The sequence below is a fragment of the Abramis brama genome, assembly GCF_963993115.1.
Source record: "Abramis brama genome assembly, chromosome: 17".
In the NCBI taxonomy this organism is placed as follows: Eukaryota; Metazoa; Chordata; class Actinopteri; order Cypriniformes; family Leuciscidae; genus Abramis; species Abramis brama.
Genome location: NC_139979.1, coordinates 3271333 through 3298689, shown reverse-complemented (window position 1 = coordinate 3298689; position 27357 = coordinate 3271333). Strand labels below are relative to the sequence as shown.

Genomic DNA, 27357 nt, shown 5'->3' with positions numbered 1-27357 from the left:
AAATCATTACAATTCAAGTCTAATTCCTTTGTTGAAACCTGGAAGCCATAGAGAGAACACATCATTTTTAATAATTTTTCATTAAACAACAATATAATACAATATTTATAATTAAATTAATACTTTATATGCATTTTATCAGCATCATAGTGCATGTCATTCAAGTCTTATTATAATTGGTAAAAACTGATATCCAAAGAAAAAAAAAAATCAATATTATTTATTTTCTTTAGACAATATACACAATATTACTCAATGCCTATTATTAAATACTACACAGTTGCTGGTGGTGGTAATGCCGTAAATTAGCCCTTCCTGTTGCGACATTCCCTACTCCACCTTCTTTTAAAAAATAACATTTTTATCAAGGTAAAACTTGCATATAGATCCCAACGAAAGTATTGATTAGTGTAAAACATGTTGAAGATTAGCGAACAGGCTGTTGATTCATTAAATGATAAGCTATTTCCTCATAAAAACTGTTTATTCAGCATAGTGGAGCCTCTCCTCCATTGATATCCATTAAAAAAAACGGCCTCTTGTTTCCTTCCCTGCGTTCCAACAAAGCCAGAGCTTTAGCTTTAACAGTTACGCTTTTATGGCTAAAGGTTTCAGGCTTGCCTTCCAGTGGCTTTGCTTGAACCATCTTCTTCTTCCTTTTCCAGCTTCTCACCTGTTATGATGCAATGGTCTTCACTCCCTGAACAGCTTGTTTGTGCAGTTTTGCCCATCACAAGAGAAACATGTCTTTCCATTGGTGTCGTTAGACGGATCTACAGAAGTGAATCAAGTTTTCATTCATTTTATTTTCTGTACAAAATAAGTACAGAAATGCATTTGTGTGGAGGTGAGATTTGTCAGCGGCAGGGCAGTTACCTGACTAAAACAATGAATGAATCGCCTGTAAAAATTGGTGAACCCCAGAAATCGCTGGACCACCTTACGACTATCTGGGGTGGGCCAATCAGCAACTGCTTTTACCTTGGCAGGACCCATTCAGATGCCTTCGGGCGATAGAACGAAACCCAAGAAAGGAACCAACCGTGATTGAAACTCGCACTTCTCCACCTCAGCAAACAAACAATTCTCTCACCTGACTTGCTGGACATGGTCGCGCTCATTCTGGGAGAAGATAAAGATGTCATTGAAGTAAACAAATACAAACCGGTCGACCATGTCTCTAAGCACGTCGTTGACGAGTTCCTGGAAGACCGCCGGGGAGTTTGAGAGTCTGAAGGGCATAACCAAATATTCAAAATGCCCTATGGGGGCATTAAAGGTGGTCTTCCATTCGCCCCCTACCTAATCCGAACCAGGTGATAAGCATTGCGGAGGTCCAACTTCGTAAAGATGATCACTCCCTGCAAGAGTTCAAAAGCTGAAGACATCAATAGCAAAGAGTGGCTATTCTTTACCGTGATGTCATTTACCCCCCGATAATCTATATAGGGATGCAACAACCCATCTTTCTTCCCCACAAAGAAGAACCGCGCCCCAGCCGGAGAGGCAGAAGGACGTATTATGCCAGCAACAGAGAATCGCTGATGTATCTCTCCATGGCCTCCCTCTCAGGACCGGAGAGTGAGTAAAGGCACCCTTTTAGGTGGAGATGTGCCAGGCAATAAATCTATCGCACAATCGTACGGGTGGTGTGGAGGGAAAGATGAAGCTCGGGACTTACTGAACATCGTTCTCAAGTCATGATAAGCCTCCGGTACATCCGCCAAGTTCACCAGTTCCTCTTGTAATGCAGAAACAGACATTAAAGGAGATGATGCAGAAAGTAAACACTGAGATAAAAAGAATAAGCTCCATGCCAACACAGAATTAAGAGCCCAGTCAATGTGAGGGTTATGCTTAACCACCAAGGTGTGCCTCAAAACCACTGGAGCGGAAGGAGAGTGTATAAGGAGGAATCTCCTCAGCATGATTGCCCAAAATGGTGAGGTTGACAAGCTTAGTGGAATGAGTAATCCTGAAAGGTGAGCACTGCTTCTTAAAGGGACAAGCAGCAGTGATGTGCCCCGCCTTCCCAGAGTAGAGGCACAAGTTATTGGCAAGATGATGATGCTGCTTCATGACAGTCAGATGGGCTCTCCCGATCTGCATGGGCTCTTCCTCAGGCATGCCGAAATGCTGTAAGGTGGCACCTTCTGAGCCAGATGCATTGCTGGAGGATTTGTGAGAGAAAACTACCCTCCGATGCTGGGAACTGATAGAAAACCTGAATAGCAAGGTCGACCAATTCGTTGAGAGAGGGGGATAATTCCAAGAAGTATATCTCGTCCTTGATGTGTTCAGCTAATCCATGGAGAAAGTGTTCCTGCTGTAACAGCGACAATGCTCGTTCCGCCTCGGTACCCAATGCTGAATGGCCAAAAACTTTACGAAGCTTCTGTGAGAAATCCTCATAGGATCTGCAGCAATCATGCTCATTGTCCCACATGGCCGTTCCCCACTCTCTTGCGAGACCGGCAAGGTGCATGATGACGAAAGCCACCCTGGACTTCTCTGTGAAAAAGCAGGAAGGTTGTAGTGAGAAAGACAATGAGCACTGCGACAGAAATTAGCGACATGAATTTGGCTCACCGGAGTAAGGAGCAGGTGGATTAAGGCAAGGTCTGGAACAGGGGGGTATGGCCACCTCAGCGTCAGGTAGAAGTGATGCATTGGGAGCCATGGGAGGGTTGTTCTGAAGCTGTTTGAGCTGCTGGGAAATCCCGGCTAGCTGACGTGACATCTCTGAGATGGCCTGATGAGAAGCCGTAAGTTCTTCCAGCTGCCGTCCTAAAAGAACGCCCTGTTGAGCAATGGCTCGACGCAACTCAAGTTGAAAACAAGAAAACAAGAAAACAAGATGGCGGATTAGGTGAACACTCCTGAAGCACCTGCTCGTCTGCAAACAAAACTGCGCTTTAAATGGTATTTAGTTAGCATTTACATGGGCAAGTCGAAATATAGCCTAAAGTAACAGTACAGCGTATGGACGCTCCCAATATCACTAGAGGAGAGAAGAAAAAGTTGAAAGGAAAAGTTTCCGCGTCGCTTCAGGAACAAGTAGGCATGGGGACGCCGAGGGCTGACAACGCTACCTTGATTGCTGAATTAACTGAAGTTATTTCTACACTAATGGACGATAAGCTAAAAAAAAATCACTGATAAACTCACAATTGTAGTGGCACAAAATGAGCAGAGACTTCAATTGGCAGAAGAGCGGATATCAACTGTGATTGTTACTTGTTTTGTTTGGACATTGATTGAAATGTAGACGTTGATTTATTTCATCCAGCCAATTAATTATCTTAAGGATGTAATGACGGGCGGGCGCTTGGAGCGCTCTTTTTTTTTTTATTCTCTTTTTTTCGTTATTCTAATGCCTCTCGTAAAGAGGTCTTCTCCCTTTGTTCGTCTTGTATGCTTGTTTTGTGTGTGGCCGCGTTTGTGTGTGTGCGTGCTTGTCTCCTTTCGTGTGATCCTGGGAAAATGTTTTTGTTTTATCTTTTATGGGATTTAACGACTTGACATATGATGGAGATGATATACATCACTGTATTGATGTTGAAAACAACATAACCTGTAAATATTATGACCCTGAGCATGTAAAATGTCTGAATATAGTAAATAACTTCTCATTTCTGCACTTAAACATAAGAAGTTTGAATAAACATCACGATGAGCTTGTCTCCCTACTCTCAAACACTAAATGCTGCTTTAACATAATTGGTTGTAGTGAGATGTGGCTAAATGACAAATCGTACATAGATGCCTTAAACCTTGAAGACTATAAATTATATCATAAGGACAGATTTGGCAGATCTGGTGGTGGGGTATGCCTCTATGTACAGTACGTTCGAACATGCATGCCGATGTTTGCGATCTTGCTGTTAATGACAATCACACAGTGTCACGGTTCATAAATTCATTGTTTCCTTCTTGTCTTGTGTAACTGTTGTTTTGTGTGTGTGGGTGTGTGTGAATGGGCATTACCGCTTAATTCCAGCAGATCAGCAATCCAGCTGATCTCATTCATCATCACCAGCTGCAGCTCATTAACACACCTATAAAACCTCACTGCATTCTCCTCTCGTTTGTTTTTTTATGTTTGTTTATGTCTCTTGTGTGTGATCCTGTTCCTGGTGGTTCCCGTTCCCGTTCCCGTTCCCGTTCCCGTTCCCGTTCCTGTTTCTCGTTCACTTTGGATTACGTCTTCACCTGGATCATCACTTCTGCACTACTTCTTCACGGACATCATCGCTGACCATCCAGTCCCTGTGTCACCAGTTGCTTCTCACCATCAAACTATTTCCATCACTTTCAATAAACTCTGAGTTTTACTTGCATCTTTGCTTCTGTCCATTTGTAAACATGACACACAGACTCTCTTTTTATTGAGATAAAAAATGACAAAGGTAAAAGCATTATTGTGGGCGTAATTTACTGCCCCCCAGATTCTGATTTAAACATTTTTAATAACGAACTTGAAGAAATTTTATTACACATAAATAAATTAAACAAAGACTGCGTCCTCCTTGGAGACTTCAATATTGATGTCTCCAAGGACGATGCAGTCAAAAACGACTTCATTAACACTACACTCCTCCTCTTTCTTTCCAACTATAAATATATTTACTAGAGTTACAAATACTTCTACAACTGTTATAGACAATATTGTCACAAATATACGAAATGTTAAGCTTGAATCAGGAGCTTTACTTTCTGATATATCTGATCATTACCCAACAATACTGTACTTTAATCTTGATTACAAATGTTTACCTTTATGTCAACCGGTAAAAATTAAAGTAGTAAACGACAGAACAATGCATCAACTTAAGGCAAGTCTGCAAGCTAAAGCATGGAACACTGTTTATTGCTGCTGCGATCCTGACACTGCATATGATTCCCTGGTAAATGAAATAACAGATTCCATTCGCTGCTCCATTCCTATAAAAACTGTCACACGCAGTAGGGCAGAACACAAACCCTGGCTAACAAGGGCAATCTCTAACTCCATCAAACAAAAAAATTAACTTTACCAAATATATGTTAAAAAAACAAATATAGAGAATAAAACTAAATACAATGTTTACAAGAATAAACTGGTATATATAATCAGGAAAAGCAAATATAGTCACTATTCTGAACTTATAAAAACCTCGCAGGGAGACTCCAAGAAATCATGGAAAGTGCTGAATAATGTTTTGAATAGGTGCCATAAAGACACCGTGCTCCCAGACACAATAAATAATACTGATCTTGCAAATGAATTTAATAATTACTTTGTATCAATAGGGGCTAATCTCTCAAAAAACATCACTCAACCACTACAGTGAGGAGTTGGCATGTTTTTCACTTTAAAATAATGGGCCACATCACTAGTAGTTCATGCGGGATAACAAGGTAACGCTTGAGTAATTAGTGAGGAGTTAGCATGTTTTTCACAAGTAATACAAGTAATTTAATTTTATATTTAACACATACTGTACAGGCACTAGTAATATTCTAACAAACATTGTAATCTGGAAGATGTGGTTTTGCGATTATCGCAACATAAATGCAGCCAATTTCTTCATTAAGGATGCAAATTGTTTTTGACAAGAGAACATCAATGTTTATATTCATATCCTAAAAAGAAGTCATCCTCTACTGTAACATAAAGATAGGTCTTTGGAGTCTGAGACATATTGAACTGACACTCAAGAGCTCATAATAGTTAACTAATCCAATCATGAGTGTCAGCATCACTTCCTAATTGTTTAAAATTTTAAACAAATTATCATTATTAGTATTATTCTATGTTTAAGTTTGAAATAAACAGAGAACACTTGCCATCCTTTGGCAAGAGTAGTAGTCACAATCTCAACCTGTAGCTAATGTATTTGGGGGAATATAATATTCATAAACTGGTTTCCACTAAGAACCCATTTGAGGCACAAGCTTCTGAAATGTTATGACCATGTTAAGAGTTAAAAAAAACCCCACAATTGTTCACTTTTTAGACATGTTACTTTTGTGATTAGTAATTAATTGGTTATTCTTTCTTAGTTCACAAGTAGTTCTCAGTGAGGATACATTTCTTTAGTAATAATCAAATACCTACCAAGGAACTACCTTTGTACTAATTTAGATAATACTTACTGCTTAGTTAATATTGCTTCCATATTAGTTAATAGTATTAAGTTCGGTGTTAATGCAGTACTACCTATTACTTCCTGCATAGCTACTTGTTAACTACAGACCATTATTCTAAAGTGTTACCTTATTTACATTAATGATCTGGAAAATTCCTCAAAGACCCTCCATAAAGTAATCTTTGCAGATGACACTAACTTGTTCCTATCACACAAAAATGAATTTGAACTTCAACAACTACTCAACAAAGAGCTTCAGAATGTGGATAACTGGTTCAAAGTAAATAAACTATCCATAAACACCAGTAAAACCAACTACATAAAATTCTGTCCAAATAAAAAACAACCTAATTTCGAGGATCCAAATTTCCAGATCAAAATAAAGGGAGAGGAACTAAAGAGAGTGAAGACGACTAAATTCTTGGGTGTCTTTATAGATGATCACCTAAACTTTAAACACCATATTGAATACCTTGTCAAAAAGCTATCAAAATATGTTGGTCTGTTCTTTAAGCTTAGACACCTGCTTCCCCACGCAATACTACTTACTCTTTACAAAACCCTCTTTGAACCCCATTTAAATTACTGCAATATTATATGGTGCAATACTTATCCCACTCACCTAAAAAAATTAGAAATTCTACAAAAAAAAAAAACATTCGTGCCATATCATGGTCTGATTTCAATGCTCCAACTCGTTCTATTTTCTCTAGGTACGTTTTTTTTAAGACTTACTGAATATAATATATTTCACAATGCATGTACTATGTATCAGGTGGTCTTTGGTTTGAATAACAGTCTATGTGAGCTTGTTCCCATCCGCTATCCCCGGCACACTTACCTCACTAGAAACACGCACATCATTACTGGTAAAAAACGGAGATTAAAAAGCACTGGTATGAGTGTAGTGTGCCGGGGACCGCGGATCTGGAACGAGCTGGATGAAAATTTGAAAAACTCTAGCTCTATTTTTTCTTTTAAACAAAACCTCAAGAAACAATTACTGAGCTTGTATACATCTTCCTGATGTACGTACTATTTCTCACTCTGCATGTATGTCAGTATTAATTTTTCAACCTCAAGGTAAACTGTTAAACAAAATTGTATCTGTTAAATGGGATCTCCTACTTTTTGTTGTATGAATGAGATGTATGAAATGTATTCTATGTAGGCCACACATTTTTCATCTTTCTTTTTTCCTGGTTTGTCATGGCCCCCTAGTATAAGCTTTAGATAGCTTCTTTGGGGACCAGTTCACATGCATGATCATTTTTTTTTGTTCTTTGTTTTATCTCAAGTGCATATGAATATATGTATGTGTATGTGAATAAAAATCTATCTATCTATCTAAAAAAAAAAGAAAAAAAGTTAATTCGACAAGTCCATCTTAGTCAGTTGATTCTGTCAGGCTTCGGATAAATGGAGTGGACTCAATTGCAGTGAATAAACATGATAAAGTTTATAAATAATAAACTTGAACAGACAATGTGACACAGTGAAAATGTAGAGACTGTATGGTAGCCTAAATGTTTTCCACACACACATATTGAGGAGACAACCGAGAGGAAACGAGAAAGCAAGATGACCAATTGATGACGAGCCTGAGTCCAGCAAGTGAAATCGCCTTGCCACAAACTCCTCGTCTTTGGGTCCTGAGCACAAATGTAAAAAGGTAAGTCACAGAAGCAAAACATATGAATGAGAGCACAGACATGAAACATCCAAGCGACACTAATAGTGATACACTGACAACGAGGGGTACTCTTAGCTGGGAATATATAGGGTAAAGGGAATGATCGACAGGTTGTGCAGAAATGACAGGACCATAACAAACAACAGAGAAGAACCGGTGACACACCCTGACCCGTGACAATGGCATAACCATCAATTTATTATAACACTAAATTTCAATACTGGACTCACCATCTTGTGTTACCACTGTTGCACTTGACATCTCTAATGGGACATACTATATAACCTGATTCTCTGGACAAGAATCCATCAGACACATGCACTCTTAACAGCTGAGAGAGTATCTCAATATGAAAGAGAGTCTGAGAGAACATCAAATGATCTGTATTTAGTGCTTGAATTGGGCCTAATTACAGGCACTTCTATTCATTAACCTTCAGCATACCGGCACTTTTTCTGAAATACCGGCACTTCTCAGCATAGAAGGCAGCATAGATGTATCCTTATTAGAGACGGAAATCCAGTTCACAAACACCCAAAGGGCCATAGTTTATTTCCTAAATGAATGAGCACTGTGCCAATGTTCGTCCGACTGTTTGTACTGTACTGTATTTTATTTTTTATTTTTCTAAACTGTTTTAATTATTCTTATTTCTTTTTATTATTTTAATTTCTTCTATGTAAAGCACTTTGAATTGCCACTGTGTATGAAAAGTGCTATATAAATAAACTTGCCTTGCCTTGCCTTGCCTAAATGTTTACAGCCTAAACACGGGTATCAGGAGGTGTCCTAACTTAAACAGAACTACATTCACCACCAAAACTAGGCCTGAACAGGAAATTAATTAAAGGTCAATAATGAAATGACTTGATGAAATAGATTTATTTGTCTACATATGTTACAGCCCACATGGCATGGTGATCAGGCCAAGATTATTTTTCCTTCTATTTGCACATCAATACTGTAGTGTTGATTATTAAATGATTAAATCGTACCTAAATAGGGATTTGTTTTCTTTGATGTGGTGCAAGTGGAGCTCACTTCAGAGCCAAATTACATCCAGCTCCCTCTCTCTGGACGTAATGGATGGAGTTTGACCTAGTCGATCTAATGAGTGATTGGTAGCATTAGGGTGTGGTTGGACCCTTAAGCTCCTTCCATTATGGAGTCAGGTGACACAGACACAGGAGTCCGGTGTGGGCCGGATCTGGGTTGTTTAAACAGGATGTTTAATGTCCCAACCAGTGTTTAGGTTTAGGTCATAACATATAAGGTATTTGCAACAATACATTTTAAACAAAAAGATCATAGAAATGTATTTCCTTTTCTTTTTTTGTTTATAATTTGTTTGTATTTATGTATCCTTTTAACAACTGGACAAAGGACAATATTTGGAAATTAGCCTATTGGCTAATACTGGCCCATTTACAGAAATGTTAATAAATATGCATTCAATCACTCAAGAAATAAAAAATAATTTATACTATTGAATATTGATAATATTGAAAATATTTCAAGTTTTTTCAATAACTCACCTAGATTTTACCTAAAGCAAGGCTTGACATTAAGCCTTAAAAATCTGAATATTTTTTATATTTGCCCCAGGGTGTTATTTACCTTTATAAAGGCTATTTTTTTAACCTTATTAAATGTTTGAGTTATTTTAATGTCAACTTCTTACATTTGATCAATAAATTAAATTATAATAATAAGACACTATAGGGCTGTTACCAAAATTACAACTGCAATTAATAATGTTATGGGATTAAAGTTTTAAATAATTTTTTGATTATACAAATAAGAAATGTTAGAAAAAAATGCAATGATACTAAACTGCCAGTAGGTGGCGGCAAGTCATTTAATGAGTGAGTCATTGGGCCCTATTGTAACGATCTGAAACGCAAGTATCAAACGCGAAACGCAAGTAACTTTGTGGGCGGATCTCGGCCGCTGTTGCTATTATACCGGCGGGATAAATGACTCTTGCGCCCGACGCAAATCTAAAATGGGTTGGTCTGAAGTAGTTACATTACTCATAGGTGTGGTTTGGGCGTAACGGGAAATAAATCAATCAGAGCGATATCTCACATTCCCTTTAAGAGCAGGCGCGATTGTTCCATGGCGGATTGCTATTATAACGACGGAGACCCATGTTCTCGTCAGGGCCGTAAAAGACAGAGAAGTGACATTGAATGGGGATGGAGAAACACACCCAGATTAGCTTCGGTTAAACAGCTGTATAATAATTTGGCTAAATGTGTAAGCTAGATCTATACCTATTTTTTCACATCTTCATGGACACCACAATGATTTCCCTCATATGGTAATATTTTTCCTTGTGATTATGTATGATTTGCAAAAATGAAAACTGCTGCTTCTGTGTGTAGATGAGAGAATCAAAGTGTATGTGCGTTGTGCACACGCTACATTATGGCCAAGCATGCACCCTTAAAATAGCATCTGAATAACGCGCCGCTGACTTTAGACTAGGTTTATCCTGGTCTGTGGTGGAATTGTTTTCTGAAACTGCAAAATAGCACCAGGGAACGTTTGCGCCGGAACACGCCTCCTCTTTTCGCTGAACCGCCCCCGGGAGCGCAAGTTCATTCCCTAGTTTACCGACGTGCGTCTGTAGAGGGAAAAGTCCGCTGTGCGGCGGGGGCAAAATACGAATGATACATGCGTCGGTGTACAAAGTCAATTGCGCTGGGTGCAAGATAGGGCCCATTGAGTCATTCATTCCACTGATATTGTCACGATTCATGGATTCATTGACTCGCCCTCGCTATGTGAGTGCGTGTTGTATGAATGGGCGCGGCTCATCAGCACGGCTCGTTATCGCTGATGAGCTGATCAGCGCCAGCTGTTCTGAATGAGAATGTCCTATATATTGTTTGTCACCTCGTCTTGTCTTTGTCAGATGGTTGTGGAGGTTCACGGGCTCAGCTCACAGTCTTTTCCCCTCGCTCCAGTTCCTGTGTTCCTGTTCTGTGATTCATCCGCCTGTTCTGAGGATCGGACGCGAGTTCCTGTATTCCTGTTCTGTGATTCATCCGCCTGTTCTGAGGATCGGACGCGAGTTCCTGTATTCCTGTTCTGTGATTCATCTGCCTGTTCTGAGGATCGTTTGCGGATCGTCCGTTTGCTGTCTGCCCACTGAGTCCTGCGTTGCCGAGCCTGTTATTCTGCTATCTGTCTGCCATCTGAACCTGCACGACCGCTATACTTTTGTGTTAATAAACACCAGTATTTACTTGCTATTGAATCCTTGACTGTTCCTTTTGAGCCATGACAGATATGTTCAAAATGCTAAATCATTCACTAACTAAATACAGATCAATTTTGTTTTGAGAATGCACAGTAGTTCTGCTGTGATCTTTGTTTGGAACTATTTTTGTTGGTGAAATATAACAAATATAGTCAATATTGTGTCAAAAATCAAAGTAACTTAACAAGTAGCTTAATATTAACTACTTGCTTATTGACCTATAAAATCTATGTAACATTTGCAATCGTGATAATATTTTGCAAAACATCTCCCTATAGGTCATGTTATGTTAATTTACTATATTATATGTTATAATATAAAAAATAAAAAAATCTTTCCCAGCAACGCTAGCGCGGTAGTGCCAAACACATCAACATGACGGACGTTGCGTTAGGCTACTATTGATGCTCATCGGCATCCAAACACAGCGAATCCAACGTGTTCGTGCAGCTCGCCGTAATTTGTAGAATCTGTGTAATTTGTGTTTTGGCTAAGCCGTGTCCATCGTTTTTAGCTGCTATTTAAAAAATGGCCGCCACAAATTTCTGTTTGCCTTGTTGGTCACGGTAACGTCTGACACAAGCGTTTTTTTATTTTTAGACCAGCAATGTTTTAGTGCTACTTAGTGCTAACCACTTTTCCTGGTTCAGAGCTGGTGTTTTGGGTGTCGAAAGACTCTTGGTGGAAAATGGTAAGAGACAGGCAGCGTGAGCCTCAACAGTGCAACTGTCACATCCACCATCTGTCTTCCTCATCTGTCTTTGCACTACACTCCCCAGAATCCTCCTTGGCGCACACCTGCACTCACTCTCCTCTCTCCTCTAAGTAATTATCATCATCACCTGTACCTTGTCTTCTCACCCCTTTATATTCAGCACTCAACCTTCAGTCATCGTCTGGTCTTGTCAATACAAGACACACAGACTCCCTTCCTACACCTACCTGCATACTTACCGTCGATCCCGATCTTCTTCAGCCTGTCTTCAGTCCATCTTCAGAGAATCTTCATCATCTGCATCTGCAAGAGAAAGAGAGACTTTGTTATCATTCAGTTAAGCTTCATCCAATTATCTACTTCCTGTTTACTCACCTTTCACGCTGTGTCCGTTCCATTCTGCTATTAAAATATCAAACTTACCATCTTGCCTGCTTCGTTTGTACGAAACCTGACAGAAGACCAGACCAAGATGCAGAATCCTTCGGATTCCAGAATGAGTCAGCTTTCATTATTCTACGCAGCCCCGTTCATCATCCGGTTGTGTCCAGCCGACCCGGCATTTCAGTTCGGGTCCGAAACGCAACTCAAGGAGGATGACTTCTCCGATCTCCCTCCTCTCATCGGCCCAGTTGATCCACAGCCACCAGTCATCTTCACTTCCTCACCCATCCTCATCCAGAACCATATCGAGCCTTCAAGTGTCTGCCCAGCTGAACCAGAGCCTGCAAGCGTCTGCCCAGTCGAACCAGAGCCCGCAAGCGTCTGCCTAGTCGAGCCAGAGCCAGCAAGGGTCTGCCCAGTCGATACTGCTCACAGCGACTGCCCAGCCGAGACCGCTCACAGCGACTGCCCCGCTGAGACTGCTCACAGCGACAGCACGAAGCCCTCTTCACCGCTGGTTCCGTCCAGCTCAAAGCCCTCTTCACAGCTGATCTTGCCCAGCTCAAAGCCCTCTTCACCGCTGGTCCCGTCCAGCTCAGAGCCTTCTTCGCCGCTGGTCCCGTCCAGCTCAGAGCCTTCTTCGCCGCTGGTCCCGTCCAGCTCAGAGCCTTCTTCGCCGCTGGTCCCGTCCAGCTCAGAGCCTTCTTCGCCGCTGGTCCCGTCCAGCTCAGAGCCTTCTTCGCCGCTGGTCCCGTCCAGCTTAAAGCCCTCTTCACCGCTGGTCCCGTCCAGCACAGAGCCTTCTTCGCCGCTGGTCCCGTCCAGCACAGAGCCTTCACCGCTGGTCCCGTCCAGCACAGAGCCTTCACCGCTGGTCCCGTCCAGCACAGAGCCTTCACCGCTGGTCCCGTCCAGCTCAAAGCCTTCTTCGCCGCTGGTCCCGTCCAGCTCAGAGCCTTCTTCGCCGCTGGCCCTGTCCAGCTCAACGCCCTCTTCATTGCTGGTCCTGTCCAGCTCAACGCCCTCTTCATTGCTGGTCCTGTCCAGCTCAAAGCCCTCTTCATCGCTGGTCCCGTCCAGCTCAGAGCCCTCTTCGCCGCTGGTCCTGTCCAGCTCAGAGCCCTCTTCGCCGCTGGTCCTGCCCAGCTCAGAGCCCTCTTCGCCGCTGGTTCCGCCCAGCTCAGAGCCCTCTTCGCCGCTGGTTCCGCCCAGCTCAGAGTCCTCTTCGCCGCTGGTCCTGTCCAGCTCAGAGCCCTCTTCGCCGCTGGTCCTGTCCAGTCCAGAGCTGCCTTCGTCACTGGTCCTGTCCAGCCCAGAGCCACTTTCGCCCCCTGCCTCATCCAGCCCAGTGTCAAAGCCTGATAATTTCCCCAAGGAAATTTTGGGGGGGGGCTATAAGTCCTCTCCGCCATGGCCACCCGAAGGGTCCTCTCCGCCATGGCCACCCGATGGGTCCTCTTCGCCATGGCCACCTCCTCAGCCTTCACCATGGCCACCTCCTCAGCCTTCTCTGCCAGGACCGCCCGAGGGGTGGTCTCCTACTCCGCCATGGCCGTCTGGACCATCCTGGAGTCTGTCCATCTACACCCGGTCCACCTCCCCATCACGGACTCCAGGATGCCCACCCCCCCTCCCGTGTTCTGCTGCTTTCGGCGCGGGTCGCGCCTTGCGGGAGGAGGGAGTAATGTCACATCCACCGTCTGTCTTCCTCATCTGTCTTTGCACTACACTCCCCAGAATCCTCCTTGGCGCACACCTGCACTCACTCCTCTCTCCTCTAAGTAATTATCATCATCACCTGTACCTCGTCTTCTCACCCCTTTATATTCAGCACTCAACCTTCAGTCATCGTCTGGTCTCGTCAATACAAGACACACAGACTCCCTTCCTACACCTACCTGCATACTTACCGTCGATCCCCGATCTTCTTCAGCCTGTCTTCAGTCCATCTTCAGAGAATCTTCATCATCTGCATCTGCAAGAGAAAGAGAGACTTTATCATTCAGTTAAGCTTCATCCAATTATCTACTTCCTGTTTACTCACCTTTCACGCTGTGTCCGATCCATTCTGCTATTAAAATATCAAACTTGCCATCTTGCCTGCTTCGTTTGTACGAAACCTGACAGCAACCTTGTTACCAGAAATACACAATCCATTATCAATCGCTGTTTACACTGAATGTAATAAAATCAAAAACATTCTTGCGTTTTGATGCTTCCCTGGTTATATTTTGTAACTGAAGTTTTGATCAGGTTAGTTGTTTTAATCAGGTATAATTCTCTTTCACTTGCCATTTAAAAAATTCCACTTGTCCCAGACAAGCAGACAAGCGTCGAGCCCTGCCTAAAGCATTCTTAAACTGAAGAATGTATGGTTTTCTTTCTTCTGCAGAACACAAGAAGATTTACGCTCAAACAACATTGAACCTCATCGGCTTTCATTTTATGGACAAAAACATGCAGAAAAAAAAACAAAAAACAAAGACATTATTCAAAATATCTCCTTTTGTGTTCTACAGAAGAAAGAAAGTCATGCAAGATTTTGAATAACATGTGGGTGAATAAAAGATGATAGAATTTTCTTTTTTGGGTGAGCTGTCACTTTAAGAAGTTTGGAAATTTATAATTTCCTTATTCAATCTTCATTTATCATTAACTGGCAAGTAAATTATGTAAGCTGATATTTCTGTTTCAAGAAATGTCTGCCTTTCATTTTCTCATCAAGATCCTCCCCTTCTGATAAGCTATAAAATGAGCACTGAAACAAACATGTTATTTTATTCACCTCCTCATCAAAGATGGATCAAATCTCAGTTTTTCTTCTGGTCATTCTTTTCACTGCAGGTACAAAGATAAATAGTGTTTGTAAAGTTTTAAGTACAAATGCAGATCATTGATGTCTTTCACTGTCTGTTTTATTACTAAAGGACACTCTCTCAGCTGTTATAAGTGCAGGAGTTGGAACAGTACTTGTGCAAAACAAACGGTAGAAACATGCACCAATGAAACTTATCAGTGTTCGAGTTATTTGGAAGTGACAAAACGTGGTAAGTCCAGTTTGATGGATGCAAATGTATACTGTTATATTTGACTGATGGAGAGGCTGGTATTATTTACTGTGCTGAAAAGGTGGAAATTTAACTTGTCACATCTGCTGGCATAATAAAAAATAAAAAAAAATCACAGAATATTCTATTTGTAAATGACAAATTGTTAAATTGTTTATAACAGCAGTATTTGTGTAAAAAAAAAAAATGTTTAAAAATGAGAAATGAGAACTCAGACAACTGAAACCCTTTTAAATCCCAACAGAGCATTAAACACTAGTAGATCTACTCTGTATCATCTTGTGCAAGAAATGTGCATACACAATTTACCATGTCCACGTCGGGATTTATAGTGCATACGCACTCATTTAGTGGAATGAGTGAAGTAATGAAGTAAACAGAATGATTTAAACTCGATTTAACATCTGATATACACATTTAGAATAAATATGCCACTCTCATTAATGGAGTTAAGCACTGAAATTTCATGAAATTATTATCCAGAAGTTACAAAAAACTAAATGTTCTGTGTGGATATGCTGCTTTTTAGCACTTTTCATGTGGCATGCAGTGTTTTAACTACAACAAGGATTGCTTGGTGCATGATAATTCTGCTTTAAATTGTGTTTTAAAAATAGCAGAACTCATGTTCTGAGAAAATATTTTTGCGTGAATAATGATCTGATATGCACTGGACTTGAATTTTATTCTCAAACAAAAGTAAGAGCACCCCCAGTTGATAGGGTTGTAATGGTAGGTTATATGAATCGTCATCTCTTTGCCTCCTGCATGACAGGGTATTTTCTATGACATACAGTAGGCCTACACTTGGCTTGTATTGATTAAATCTCATTGTCACTTGCTCAGGGTTCCCATGGATCCTTAAAAACTCTTATATTAGATTTTTATTTTATTTAAGGCCATAAAAAGTCCCTAAAAAGTCTTATTTTTACTTATGAGAGGTCTTACATTTTAAATGACACTTTGACTTAGATGTAAGCCTATCTAAATACCAAATTAATATATCTCAAATTAAAATTTGAGTTAGGCTATATAATTTTTATTTAGCTATGTTAGGCTATATAAGTTAGGCTATATAATTTAATAAAAAAATTGGTAAATTATTTAGATTGACTTGTTGTTATTTAGATTGATAGATGTAGCCTATCTAAATACTTTACCAAATTAAAATTCGAGTTAGGCTATATAATTTTTATTATCGCGTCTCAAGAGCGCAAACGGATCTGCTCGTGCGCTAGGTTAAAGCGCAAGCAGACCATCTACGGGACAAGCCGGATTCCACCATATCTTTATGTACACAATAATAATCTGTTACATTGTAATCCTTCTTTTTTTATAATTGGCATGTTTGTGTGCTGCTGTGCGTCCCTGTGTGTTTAATAAGAAGAGTGTACACACGTTATGGACACGCCAATAGGCGCACATTACTAACGCCCTCTTTAAATTACAAAAAAAAAATAGTGCGCCATTGACTTTAGACCAGGTTTCAGTTGGTCAATGGCTCAGTCTATTTCAGTTCCTCAAAATAGCAACGCGCCAACAATGCACCAGAACACACCTCGTTCTCAGACCAGCAGGCTATGGGCGCAAATGCATTTGCTATTTAAACAATATACTAGCAACTAATTAAGCAGAAAATGGCTGTTGGATTTACCTTTTTTTTTATATATACAGTGTATATATAAATACATTTTCCATCAAAATAACGTGCAGTTAAACCTGTCTTTCCTGTGTTATTCATGTTTTTAGGTGAATTTCCTTTGGAGGTGAAGACTAAAGGATGTGATCTTAACTGTCGAAATCAGTCCATTAACACAGGCACTTTAAAGGTGACTTCTTCCTGCTGTAACACGGACCTGTGTAATGTCCAAGATGCTCCAGGTATTGTGCTTTCCTAAGCAAATTACTTCTTTAAATGATCTTCTGTAAAGTCAACACTAAAGTTATTCCAAAGGGCATTCAATCAGGAAATAAAATGTTTCTTGTTTGCCATGTATTGATAGAATGGAGCAGACAGCTAAATGAGTTGCGTTTCAATAGATATATTTTGTACAGGAAATTACATAAAAGATGTTTTCTTTTTTCTGTAGATGCCTTTAACATCCCCAATGGAAAGAAATGTTTCTCTTGTGATGGGCAGAACTGCACAAACATAGTAAACTGTTCAGGGAGTGAAGACCGCTGCCTTTTTGTAGATGAAGGTGAGAATCTGGAAAAGGAAGAAGGTTGGAAAAATTAAGAAGACCAGTAAAGCTTAGACTAACCTTTGTTTCTTTCTTTTCATCAGGGGCTATCGGAAACAAGTCAGTTGTTGTAAAAGGCTGTGTCTCTAAATCTTATTGTGATTCCATACCATTAGATAGTAATGTTACAGTCATCAGATGTTGTGAGGGGAACTTGTGTAACGGTGCTGCCAACACGAGTTTCACCCAGAACACCACGTATAACGGTAATAACAGTGTCACCCAGAACACCACGTATAACGGTAATAACAGTGTCACCCAGAACACCACGTATAACGGTAATAACAGTGTCACCCAGAACTCTACATATAACAGTAATTACAGTGTCACTAACTCCACGTATAACGGTAATAACAGTGTCACTAACTCCACGTATAACAGTAATAACAGTGTCACTAACTCCACGTATAACGGTAATAACAGTGTCACTAACTCCACGTATAACAGTAATAACAGTGTCACTAACTCCACATATAACGGTAATAACAGTGTCACTAACTCCACATATAACGGTAATAACAGTGTCACTAACTCCATGTATAACGGTAATCACAGTGTCACTAACTCCACATATAATGGTAATAACAGTGTCACTAACTCCACGTATAATGGTAATAACAGTGTCACCCATAACTCTACATATAACGGTAATAACAGTGTCACCCATAACTCTACATATAACGGTAATAACAGTGTCACTAACTCCTCGTATAACGGTAATAACAGTGTCCCTAACTCCACGTATAACGGTAATAACAGTGTCACTAACTCCACGTATAACGGTACTCACAGTGTCAGTAACTCCACGTATAACGGTAATAACAGTGTCACCCATAACTCTACATATAACGGTAATAACAGTGTCACTAGCGCCACATATAGCGATGCTAACAGTGTCACCCTGAGCTTCCTGTTCTTCTCCTGTTCTCTGCTCTCCTACTTCCTGCTGCACTGAATCCAGCAACTCTTCAGATTCTACAATGCGAATTTTCTCTGAACTAGATTTGGTGTTCTGATGTGAATTTCTTTTAAATAAAATATAGGAGTTGGACAAAGTAACGTGAACACCCATTATTATAGGGGTTAATATCTTTTGTGTAGGCTACAGTGGGAAAAAACAATATTGTTTTTAATTGTCTAGTTTGTATATCAGTGCAGTATATGTGCTTTTCGGCAGTGTTTAGGCAAGCCGTGTGTGAAATGGGTGACTTGTCGGCTGCCAAAAAAGAGCAAATCATCAGAGGCCCGTTTAAGAGCATCTGGAACCTTAACCACCCAATTGTTGTGGTTAAAACTACAGTCTTTATGATTATGGTGACACACGTATGTGTTATTGGGTGTTTTTAGTGAGAATAAATCATTTATCATTTTTTGATGAACTGTTTGTTTTTAAAGGAATAGTTCACCCAAAAATAAAAATTCTGTCATCATTTACTCACCCTCATGTTGTTCCAAACCTGTATGAATTTCTTTCTTCTGTTGAAAAAACAAATAATAAAAAACAAATATATATATATATATATATATATATATGTGTGTGTGTGTGTGTGTGTGTGTGTCTGTGTGTGTAACATTTAGTTTCTAGTTTTTGCTGTTTCACTGTATACATAAATTGTGAATTATGACAGTGGAAAAGTATTTTTAAACACATTATAACAACATCTTTTATACACATTACCTGCATAATGGAGATATAAAACGTTGAAATAGGGGCTTCACTTCATAGAGAACTAATCAGTTCTACATAAAACAAAGGACAATTCACAAATTAATTACGATTGTACCTCGTAAAAGACAAAATAACTCGATATAAAATAACACACTCGACGCCAAACACATTTCAGAAGTTGCCTAACAAGTTCGTTGCAGGATAAATCCACAATAAAGCAGTTATTTGTGTGTTTTGGACACTTTTAACTGATAATTCTCCGACTGCTCAAAACGTGCAACTTAACCACAGCATGTCTCGTTATCTCTGCTGTGGGCGATCACTATTCCGTACATTAAATGCTATCACGCATCAGACAGATGGCGCTGTCCCCATTTATGCAGTAATTTAACATAGGCATTATTGTATACATATTAAAACAGTATAAAATATGCTGTATTGCTGTAACGTTACTCATCGACAATAAAGGCCAATGTCATGTATACCGGTGGTTGTATGGAATATTTTACGAAGGTTTAGAGGAAATTAAAAGTTAATATTACTCTTACTATAAAAGTCAATATTACTCATGAATAAAAACAGTTAATATTACTCATAAATATTGTTTTTTTCTGTTTTCCCCCGATTATTTCTACTCACTTTTATTTGTTAATGTAGCCTACCAAATGGCAAATTTTACTTACATTTACTCAGTTCATACAGTGTATGTTATTGATTTCACTGCATTAAAATTGTATCAATATTTTTAAATGTAAAAATGTTAATCCAAAAAAATGTAGTAAATCATAGTAAAGTGTTGTCTGGTATTTAATCCAACTGATCTTAATGGTTAATCAAGGAATCATTTGGTACACCTATATATTTCTATAGATATTTATTCTATATACAGTTTCTATAGAATTTGTTTGCGATCCATAATTTCCGATATGGATAACCAAATGTAATGAATTTTTCCATAAGTGGTTAAAGATAATAACCACCACTATGTTCAATGTGTGTGTGTGTGTGTGTGTCTGTGTGTGTGTGTGTGTGTGTGTGTGTGTGTGTGTGTGTGTGAGAGAGAGAGAGAGAGAGAGAGAGAGAGAGAGAACAAGGGAGAGGAGACTGTATGGCTGTATTGTAATGACTGTACAGTAAAATCAGATTGATCAGAGATGCATCAGTAGAAGGGAGACATATGGCATCAAATACAGCATTTTACATTACAGTATGTTTGCCATATAATAATGTAAACAGATTACCATGATAGAGACTGCCACATTACTGTAACTCACCCTTCATCTGTAAAGGTCAACAACAGTAGTCTATAGATCCAGTCATATGGCACAGTGAAAACATTTACTGTAATCCCAGCAAACTCTGTTCTAGCACAAAACCGTATGACAGTTTCATAACTTCATCACACCTTTTGATAACACACTATAGATACTATTACAAACATTATGGGTTCAGTTACATAATTACCTTTTAGTTTTGAATTGAACTTACAGTTTAGAGAATGTAAGTCTGTTTCAAAAAATGTGCCAAACCGATTGAGATAACCTGTAAATCTGATGCTGTTCCAGGTGGATAAACATCAGTTGAGTGATTACAGGGAATGTTACAAGCTGATTTCCTGATGGCTTAAAGCCTGGGCGTTTTAGGGTGAGGCATTATTGGAATGACATCCACAACTGTCGATTCATTCTCCTCACACACACTGGGAAACTTCATCATTTCTGACGACTACTCTAGGTAATGCTCACAGAGGTACTTTTATGTATGCGATTTAAATGGTAACCCACACAGTAATAACATTAGATTAAAACAGATCTAATAGAACTAGATTGTGTGAAAAAGATTTTCAAATCTGCTGTTGATAAAACTACTGCTATTTCTTGCTCAGCTTGTGAAAATGGAGTCATTGACTGCAGCAAACACACAGTTCTCCCTCAACCTGTTCAAGAAGATCAGCGGAAGAAACGCATCAGGAAATGTGTTCTTCTCTCCTGTCAGCATCTCCTCGGCTCTGGCCATGGTGTCGCTCGGTGCAAGAGGAAACACAGCGGCTCAGATGATTAAGGTGATCTCACACTTATGTAGTATGTTTTATGACCAGTATATATATTCAGAATTCAAAATGTATATATAGGCTATATGTGTGTGTTTGATGCATCATCATGCTCAGTGTTTTATTATATGCTACTAAACTATTATATGCTGTATTTTACTATGTGCTGAATTTATCAGAATAGTGAGGTTATCTTTATTAATTCTACCCACAATAATGCTGTGCAGGTCTTGGGCTTTAAAAACCCTCTCAAACCCGACGCCGCGACTCCAGGACATCATGATTCAGTGGACCAAATTCATTCCAGCTTCAAAAAGTTTATGAGTGAGCTGAACAAACCAGGAGTCCCGTATGCGTTGAGTCTCGCCAACCGCCTCTATGGAGAACAATCCTACCAGTTTGTTGAGGTAAGACTCGAATCAAATAATCCTAGGTTTGGTCTTGTTATTAAAGGAAAGGTTTCTGGAAATGTTCTCAGCTCTAATATCATTTGCACATCAATCGGTTTGCTATGTTACAGAAATTCCTCAATGACGCAAAAAGCTACTATGAAGCCGGACTGGAGAAGGTGGACTTCAAGAACAAATCAGAGGCTGCTCGTGTCAACATCAACAAATGGGTGGAGAAAAAAACACAAGGTGAAATCCAGCATAAACTTATTCTACAAATAATTCTGTGTTTTTGCTGCTTTTTAAGTTCAGCAAAATGTTTTTTTAAGGACCATGTTCAGCTTTATGAGATATTGAGTTGAGCCTTTTAGTTTTTTGGAGGTAAAAGTTTGAACTTTAGTGCACTTTTTATTTGGTGTTTAAGTTTACATTTCCATGAGCACTTTGAGACAGACACTTTAATAGTGTTTTTTGATTTCTACTTAGTTAAAGGGATGGTTCGGAGTAAAATCTATACATCTATCTAACATCTATAGTGTTCACAAGTTCACACTTACATATAATCAGATATAATATAAAATATGCGTATTTGGCGTGCTGTCCAAGGAGAGGGCTCTGAGCTCGTAAATTGGCCCTAACCCAGAAAACTCCCACCTATCCCTGACTGGGAATAATCAAGAGTGAGGAGTTGGGATGGAGGAGGGAAGCTGGAAAAACCGAGTCTGTCGTGGACCAGAGGTAAGTCGGCTATATAAGCCTCCTCTCGCGCTGATTGAGATTATATGAACGTGCTTCTCTCGAACTTTGTTAATAAAACGTAATTTAGAGATTCGATCAACTAATTTAGACCTATGAAAATCTATTCAAATCACTGCTCAAAGTGGACAATTTCCATTTCTGTCATGACAACTCTCGGAGGGATTAACAGGGTTATGGGTAATGGCTGTTGCTTTTATTGCTGCGGCAGAGCAAGTACGGGATTTGCTTCTGCCATACACACACAACACGCTGCTGTGAGCAAGTAAGACATGCCGCTGCTGTACAATATAGTGTACATGAATTACCCGTAGCAGATCAATACAGGTGAAACTGGGGAAGGTGGAGAGTTTCTGAAAGCGCGCTGCACTGCTAAGGCAAATGCTACCCAAGGATTTGATGGTTGAGCAGAGAGCTCATTGGCTACTGATACAGGAGGAACCAATCAGCTGCGCCCTATAGATTGCGATGTGATTATGAACAGGTGAGTAAAAGGACCTATTAGCCTGCGCCATCTAGAGTTTCATACGAGAACTTTGTATTTTAGAGAAGATCAAGGACTTGATGCCAAAGGGAGTCATCGATGGGATGACGAGACTAGTCTTGGTGAACGCCATCTACTTCAAAGGAGACTGGGAGGAGAAATTCAAAAAAGAAGCCACCAGAGATGGGCAGTTTAAGCTGAACAAGGTGAGATTTCATGCTTTTTTTAATATTTTCGACAGTCACGGAAAGAGCAGTTATAAAGTGTTTCCACTGATATTTGGCAGATTCAAAATATACCAGTGAAGATGATGCATCAAGAGGAGAAGTTTCGTCTGGCCTTCATCCCAGAGATCAACAGTCAGGTTCTGGAGCTGCTGTATGACGGGAAGAATCTCAGTATGTTGATCATCCTTCCTAACGAGATGGAAGACGACACCACTGGCCTTCAGAAGGTAAGACAGCAAGTAAAAGGCCTTTTTGTAAAGACGTCCACCTTTGCTCGTGCTTCACATGTGTTTTTACTGTGAAATCATTTCTGATATTTATAAAGTACACGTAAGAATTAACTTTTAAATTATTCTGATGAACACTTACTGGACTGAAGCAACTTAGGTTTACTTGATTATCCATAAATAATTTTTTTGAAAAATCGCATTTTAGTATAAAATATGATCTATCAGGCTTTTGATGAATGTTTATTTGTTCATCTAAATCATCATTGTATTGCATTGCATTATATGTTTTAAAACTACAGAGCTTTGATCATAAAACTAAGCTCTTAAATATCATCTTACTAAGACATATTATTGGCAGATATAGAGGGACGACTGATATTATACATATTTTATGTCATTTTTACTGTTATAAAGATTTCATTGATTTACAGTACAAGCTACCATAATTTAATATTGCCTTTTGGCCATATAAATTGCAGCATCTGCACAAAATTGGATATTTTTGTATATAATCAAGTTACTGTCTCCATGACTTTTTGTTTGAATGAAATGACCGATCCAAACACAAAGAAAAAATCATCACATCATTGATGCTGTACAAACAGACCCCAGTTTATGCAAATAGACAGACATTAACAATATCTCACTTTATTATCCAGCTTGAAAAGGCACTGACCTACGAGAAGCTCATGGAGTGGACCAAACCCAGCAAGATGATCCTAGAGCAAGTTCAAGTGTCTCTGCCTAAATTTAAGATGGAGGAAACCTACGACATGAAGAGTCTTCTGATCAGCATGGGAATGGAGGATGTGTTTGATAAGAAGAAGGTGAACCTTTCAGGCATGTCCTCCAACAACGACCTGGTGGTGTCAAATGTGATCCATAAAGCCTTTGTTGAAGTAAATGAGAAAGGAACTGAAGCGGCTGCTGCCACCGCCATCGTCATGACTTTGGGATGCTCAATGAATCCACCCCCTCCCCCAAAAACCTTTATTGCAGACCACCCGTTCCTTTTCTTCATCCGACATAATCCCTCCAATGTCATTCTGTTTTATGGACGCCTCTGTTCTCCTTAAAGATAGTGATGATAACATAATTCTAGATGACTTCTGATGAATAAAATCATTAGTAAATAATTGAGTGAAATTGTCTGTAAGCATTTACTTTCACAGAGTAATTTAAGAATCTTGATACAGTTCTGTACAAGATACAAAGTGTACAATTACAATTTCTTTTTTAATGGATTAATCTGTTCAACATTTAGTTTTTTTGTATGCTACTTATATATAGTTGTACACCCTCCCATGTATGATTTTTTATTGAGGAGCCCGACGACAATGACGAGAACGAAGACGATCAACTGCAGCTAAATTTTACAGACAGAATCAACCCATATTTATTAGTACAACTGCTTCCCGCGAACCGAGAGAGGGACCGAGACGAGGCAGCTAATGGTCAAGTTCACCCTCGAGAGCATCTCGACGTGTCCGAATGATAAAATATACTTTCTAAATGTAGTTATTGACCTGCCGTAACAACTGTCATAACATTGTTATGACAGTTGTTACTCTGTGAAAGGGGCATTCATCGACATACAAAAAGCGGCATTTCAGAACATCCATCTAAAAAAGTTACACGATTCTTTCTAGTTAGCAAGTTCATTCGTTTTACTAACCTTCACATTCGTTGATGCCCCAACTGTGTTCACAGATGGGACAACTGTGTCTGTCAAATGTATGACTTGGACTAAACTCATTTCATACCGTCTCAAATTCTTTAAACATTCTTCAACAAAATGCCTTGCACACAGACGCAAATTCGCCGGTATTCCTCCTTTTTCAAAGTGTAGGAATTCAAGCCACAGAGCACGCAGACTGGGTTTTTTGGGGATAGGGCAGAAGACTTGAGGAGTAGCACAACCAAAAAGGCACCCAACCACCATATTGCCGATTGCTAATTGCTATTTGCTGCGATCTTTTCACTGACAGGTTTCTGGAGAGGAGGGGTGGAAAAGATAGCCCTTGTGCCATAGCACATGACAGGAAGAAAAGAGAAGCCTTTTCAAGGGGAGAGGGAAGGTTAATTTTTTTGATTAAAGTTTATAAGGGCACACATTTTTTTTTTAAAATAATGAAGTGCACAGATAAATAATTTATAACAAACACTACAATATTACATAAAAAATAAGAATAGTCAATTTTGATTTCATGGCGACTTTAGAGTGAAGGCCTGATTGTTTCAGGGACTTTGTCACAAGTCCATTCTTGTTGAGTTTCTGGGTTACTTTTGCTATATTTTCAGACTTGAAACATTGCTTTGGTCCTTATCTTGGACCATTGTCTTCTTTTGTGCAAAGAAATGTGTCTTCTGACAATTCTCTCCTATGGTTCAATTATTCACTTGCCCCATCGTCACCCCGTTCAGCTGAGTCCCTGTCTCCACCTCGGTCCCACGAACCAGCAGCTTTACCTTGGGTTTCACATGGAAGTCACCCTGCTCCGCCGGTTCCTCCACTCACCCTGATTCCGCCTCTGTTGATCGGTTCCTGGGCTCTACCCAGCCCTTCAGCCAAAGCTCCACCCTGGCTCCTCCCACCGTTGGCTCCACCTTGGTGTTTGTCTCTGACTTCTCCTGGTCATCCCTGTCCATCACCATGCCCAACTCCAAAGCCCCCTCCAACCTCCCTCAGTTGGACGAGGACGTGCCTTTCCGAGGGGGGCGTAATGTCACGTTTATGTTCTGTTTAGTTGTTCCTGTCGTGTCTGTATGAGTTCTCGTTAGTTTCTATGGTTACTGATTAGTTCCTTTTTGTCCAGCTATTCCTGTTTAGTTCCCTCATTTACTATGGCTGCATCCAAAAAAGTAGGCAGCTGACTTGTTGCCTCGCTGCCCTATCAGGCAATGACTTTGCTGGCAGTGTTTGCGCACGAAGGTACCTCACACAACTGATTTCGAACAGACTTCTGAGGCAGTGTTACGGTTTAATGATCTACAGCAAAATAAAGTGAGCTTTGGTGAAAACTAATATTTAATGATGACTACAATAGTGATTTCTCGCTAGAAATGACATCATATTTGAATTGAATTGAATGAATTGAATTTTTATTAAAGTGTCTTGCACTTACATGCCCAGCCCGAATAGGCTTAAAAGACACTATTGACATAAAACAAACATAATATAGAAAGATGACCATCATACAAATTACATAGGAAGATGACCATCATACAAAGTACATTACCATCATTTTCACAATATAAACAAACAAAACACTGTCAATTTAGGTCAGGATATAAATTCCTTTGACTAAGTTTCCACGCCTTTTCCACATATCTAGCCAAACTATAAATTTCATTTTCAAAGAGCCAGCTCAACATATCCCCATCTGTCATCCAAAACAAATCAGGCTTTTTATGTTGAATTCTCTCAAACATACCCATTCTTAAATCATGATATACAGGACAAAAAAACAAAAAATGCCATTCATCCTCAACGACCCTTAAATCAGACAAAACACATAATCTGTCCTCTTCTGGGACACCTTTATAGCGCCCCACCTCAATCTGCAAAGGCAACACCCCTGCTCTGAGCTGGGCACACAAAGACCTCTGTAATCTGGTTAACCAACATTTGACATAAGGCTCTGTGGAGTAATCATTTTTAAAGTGAACATAGCTTCTCAATTTGGGCTTATTTAACACCTGCCATTGCCATTGCGCTTTATAGGAATTAAACAAAAATTGTCTGACCTGAGATATATTACATTGTAAATTATTTGTAAATATATACTGTGCTTTTACTGATGAGAGTATTCCAAGGACCTCCATTGACCAAGGGTAGTTATGAGCTTTATCCCAATCGAAAACTTTCCGAGTAAGTCTATCTTCAGGTAATTTAATAAGACGATTCCATAATCTCATTACTTCCGCCTTTTGTTTCACCATACAAGGCTCCCAACCCATATCTCCCTCTAGCGCAGCTCTAGTAGTGAACCTGTGCACTCCAAGGAAACACCTCATGGCCCTGCTCTGCAATCTATTACATTCAGGAGC

At 39.7% G+C, this 27357-nt stretch overlaps 1 protein-coding gene and 1 long non-coding RNA gene across 3 annotated transcripts; both read left to right on the top strand.

Annotated features, from left to right (window-relative positions):
* The first annotated feature begins 17033 nt into the window (after positions 1–17033).
* Positions 17034–17842, top strand: LOC311067257. The gene is made up of 3 exons (XR_014603205.1): positions 17034–17140; positions 17350–17460; positions 17547–17842. It is a non-coding gene; the product is annotated as an uncharacterized lncRNA (long non-coding RNA).
* A 3019-nt stretch (positions 17843–20861) lies between these two features.
* LOC311067250 (leukocyte elastase inhibitor-like) lies at positions 20862–24550 on the top strand. Of its 2 annotated transcripts, none has more exons than XM_084088984.1 (7): positions 20862–20905; positions 21057–21233; positions 21449–21628; positions 21742–21859; positions 22914–23056; positions 23137–23304; positions 23967–24550. In XM_084088984.1, the coding sequence occupies exons 2-7, from the start codon at positions 21066–21068 to the stop codon at positions 24381–24383; spliced, it is 1194 nt and encodes a 397-aa protein (XP_083945110.1). In that variant the 5' UTR covers positions 20862–20905; positions 21057–21065; the 3' UTR covers positions 24384–24550. The 2 variants fall into 2 exon arrangements, with proteins under 2 accessions (XP_083945110.1, XP_083945109.1); XM_084088983.1 differs by having other exon boundaries at positions 20864–20920.
* The last annotated feature ends 2807 nt before the right edge of the window (positions 24551–27357 follow it).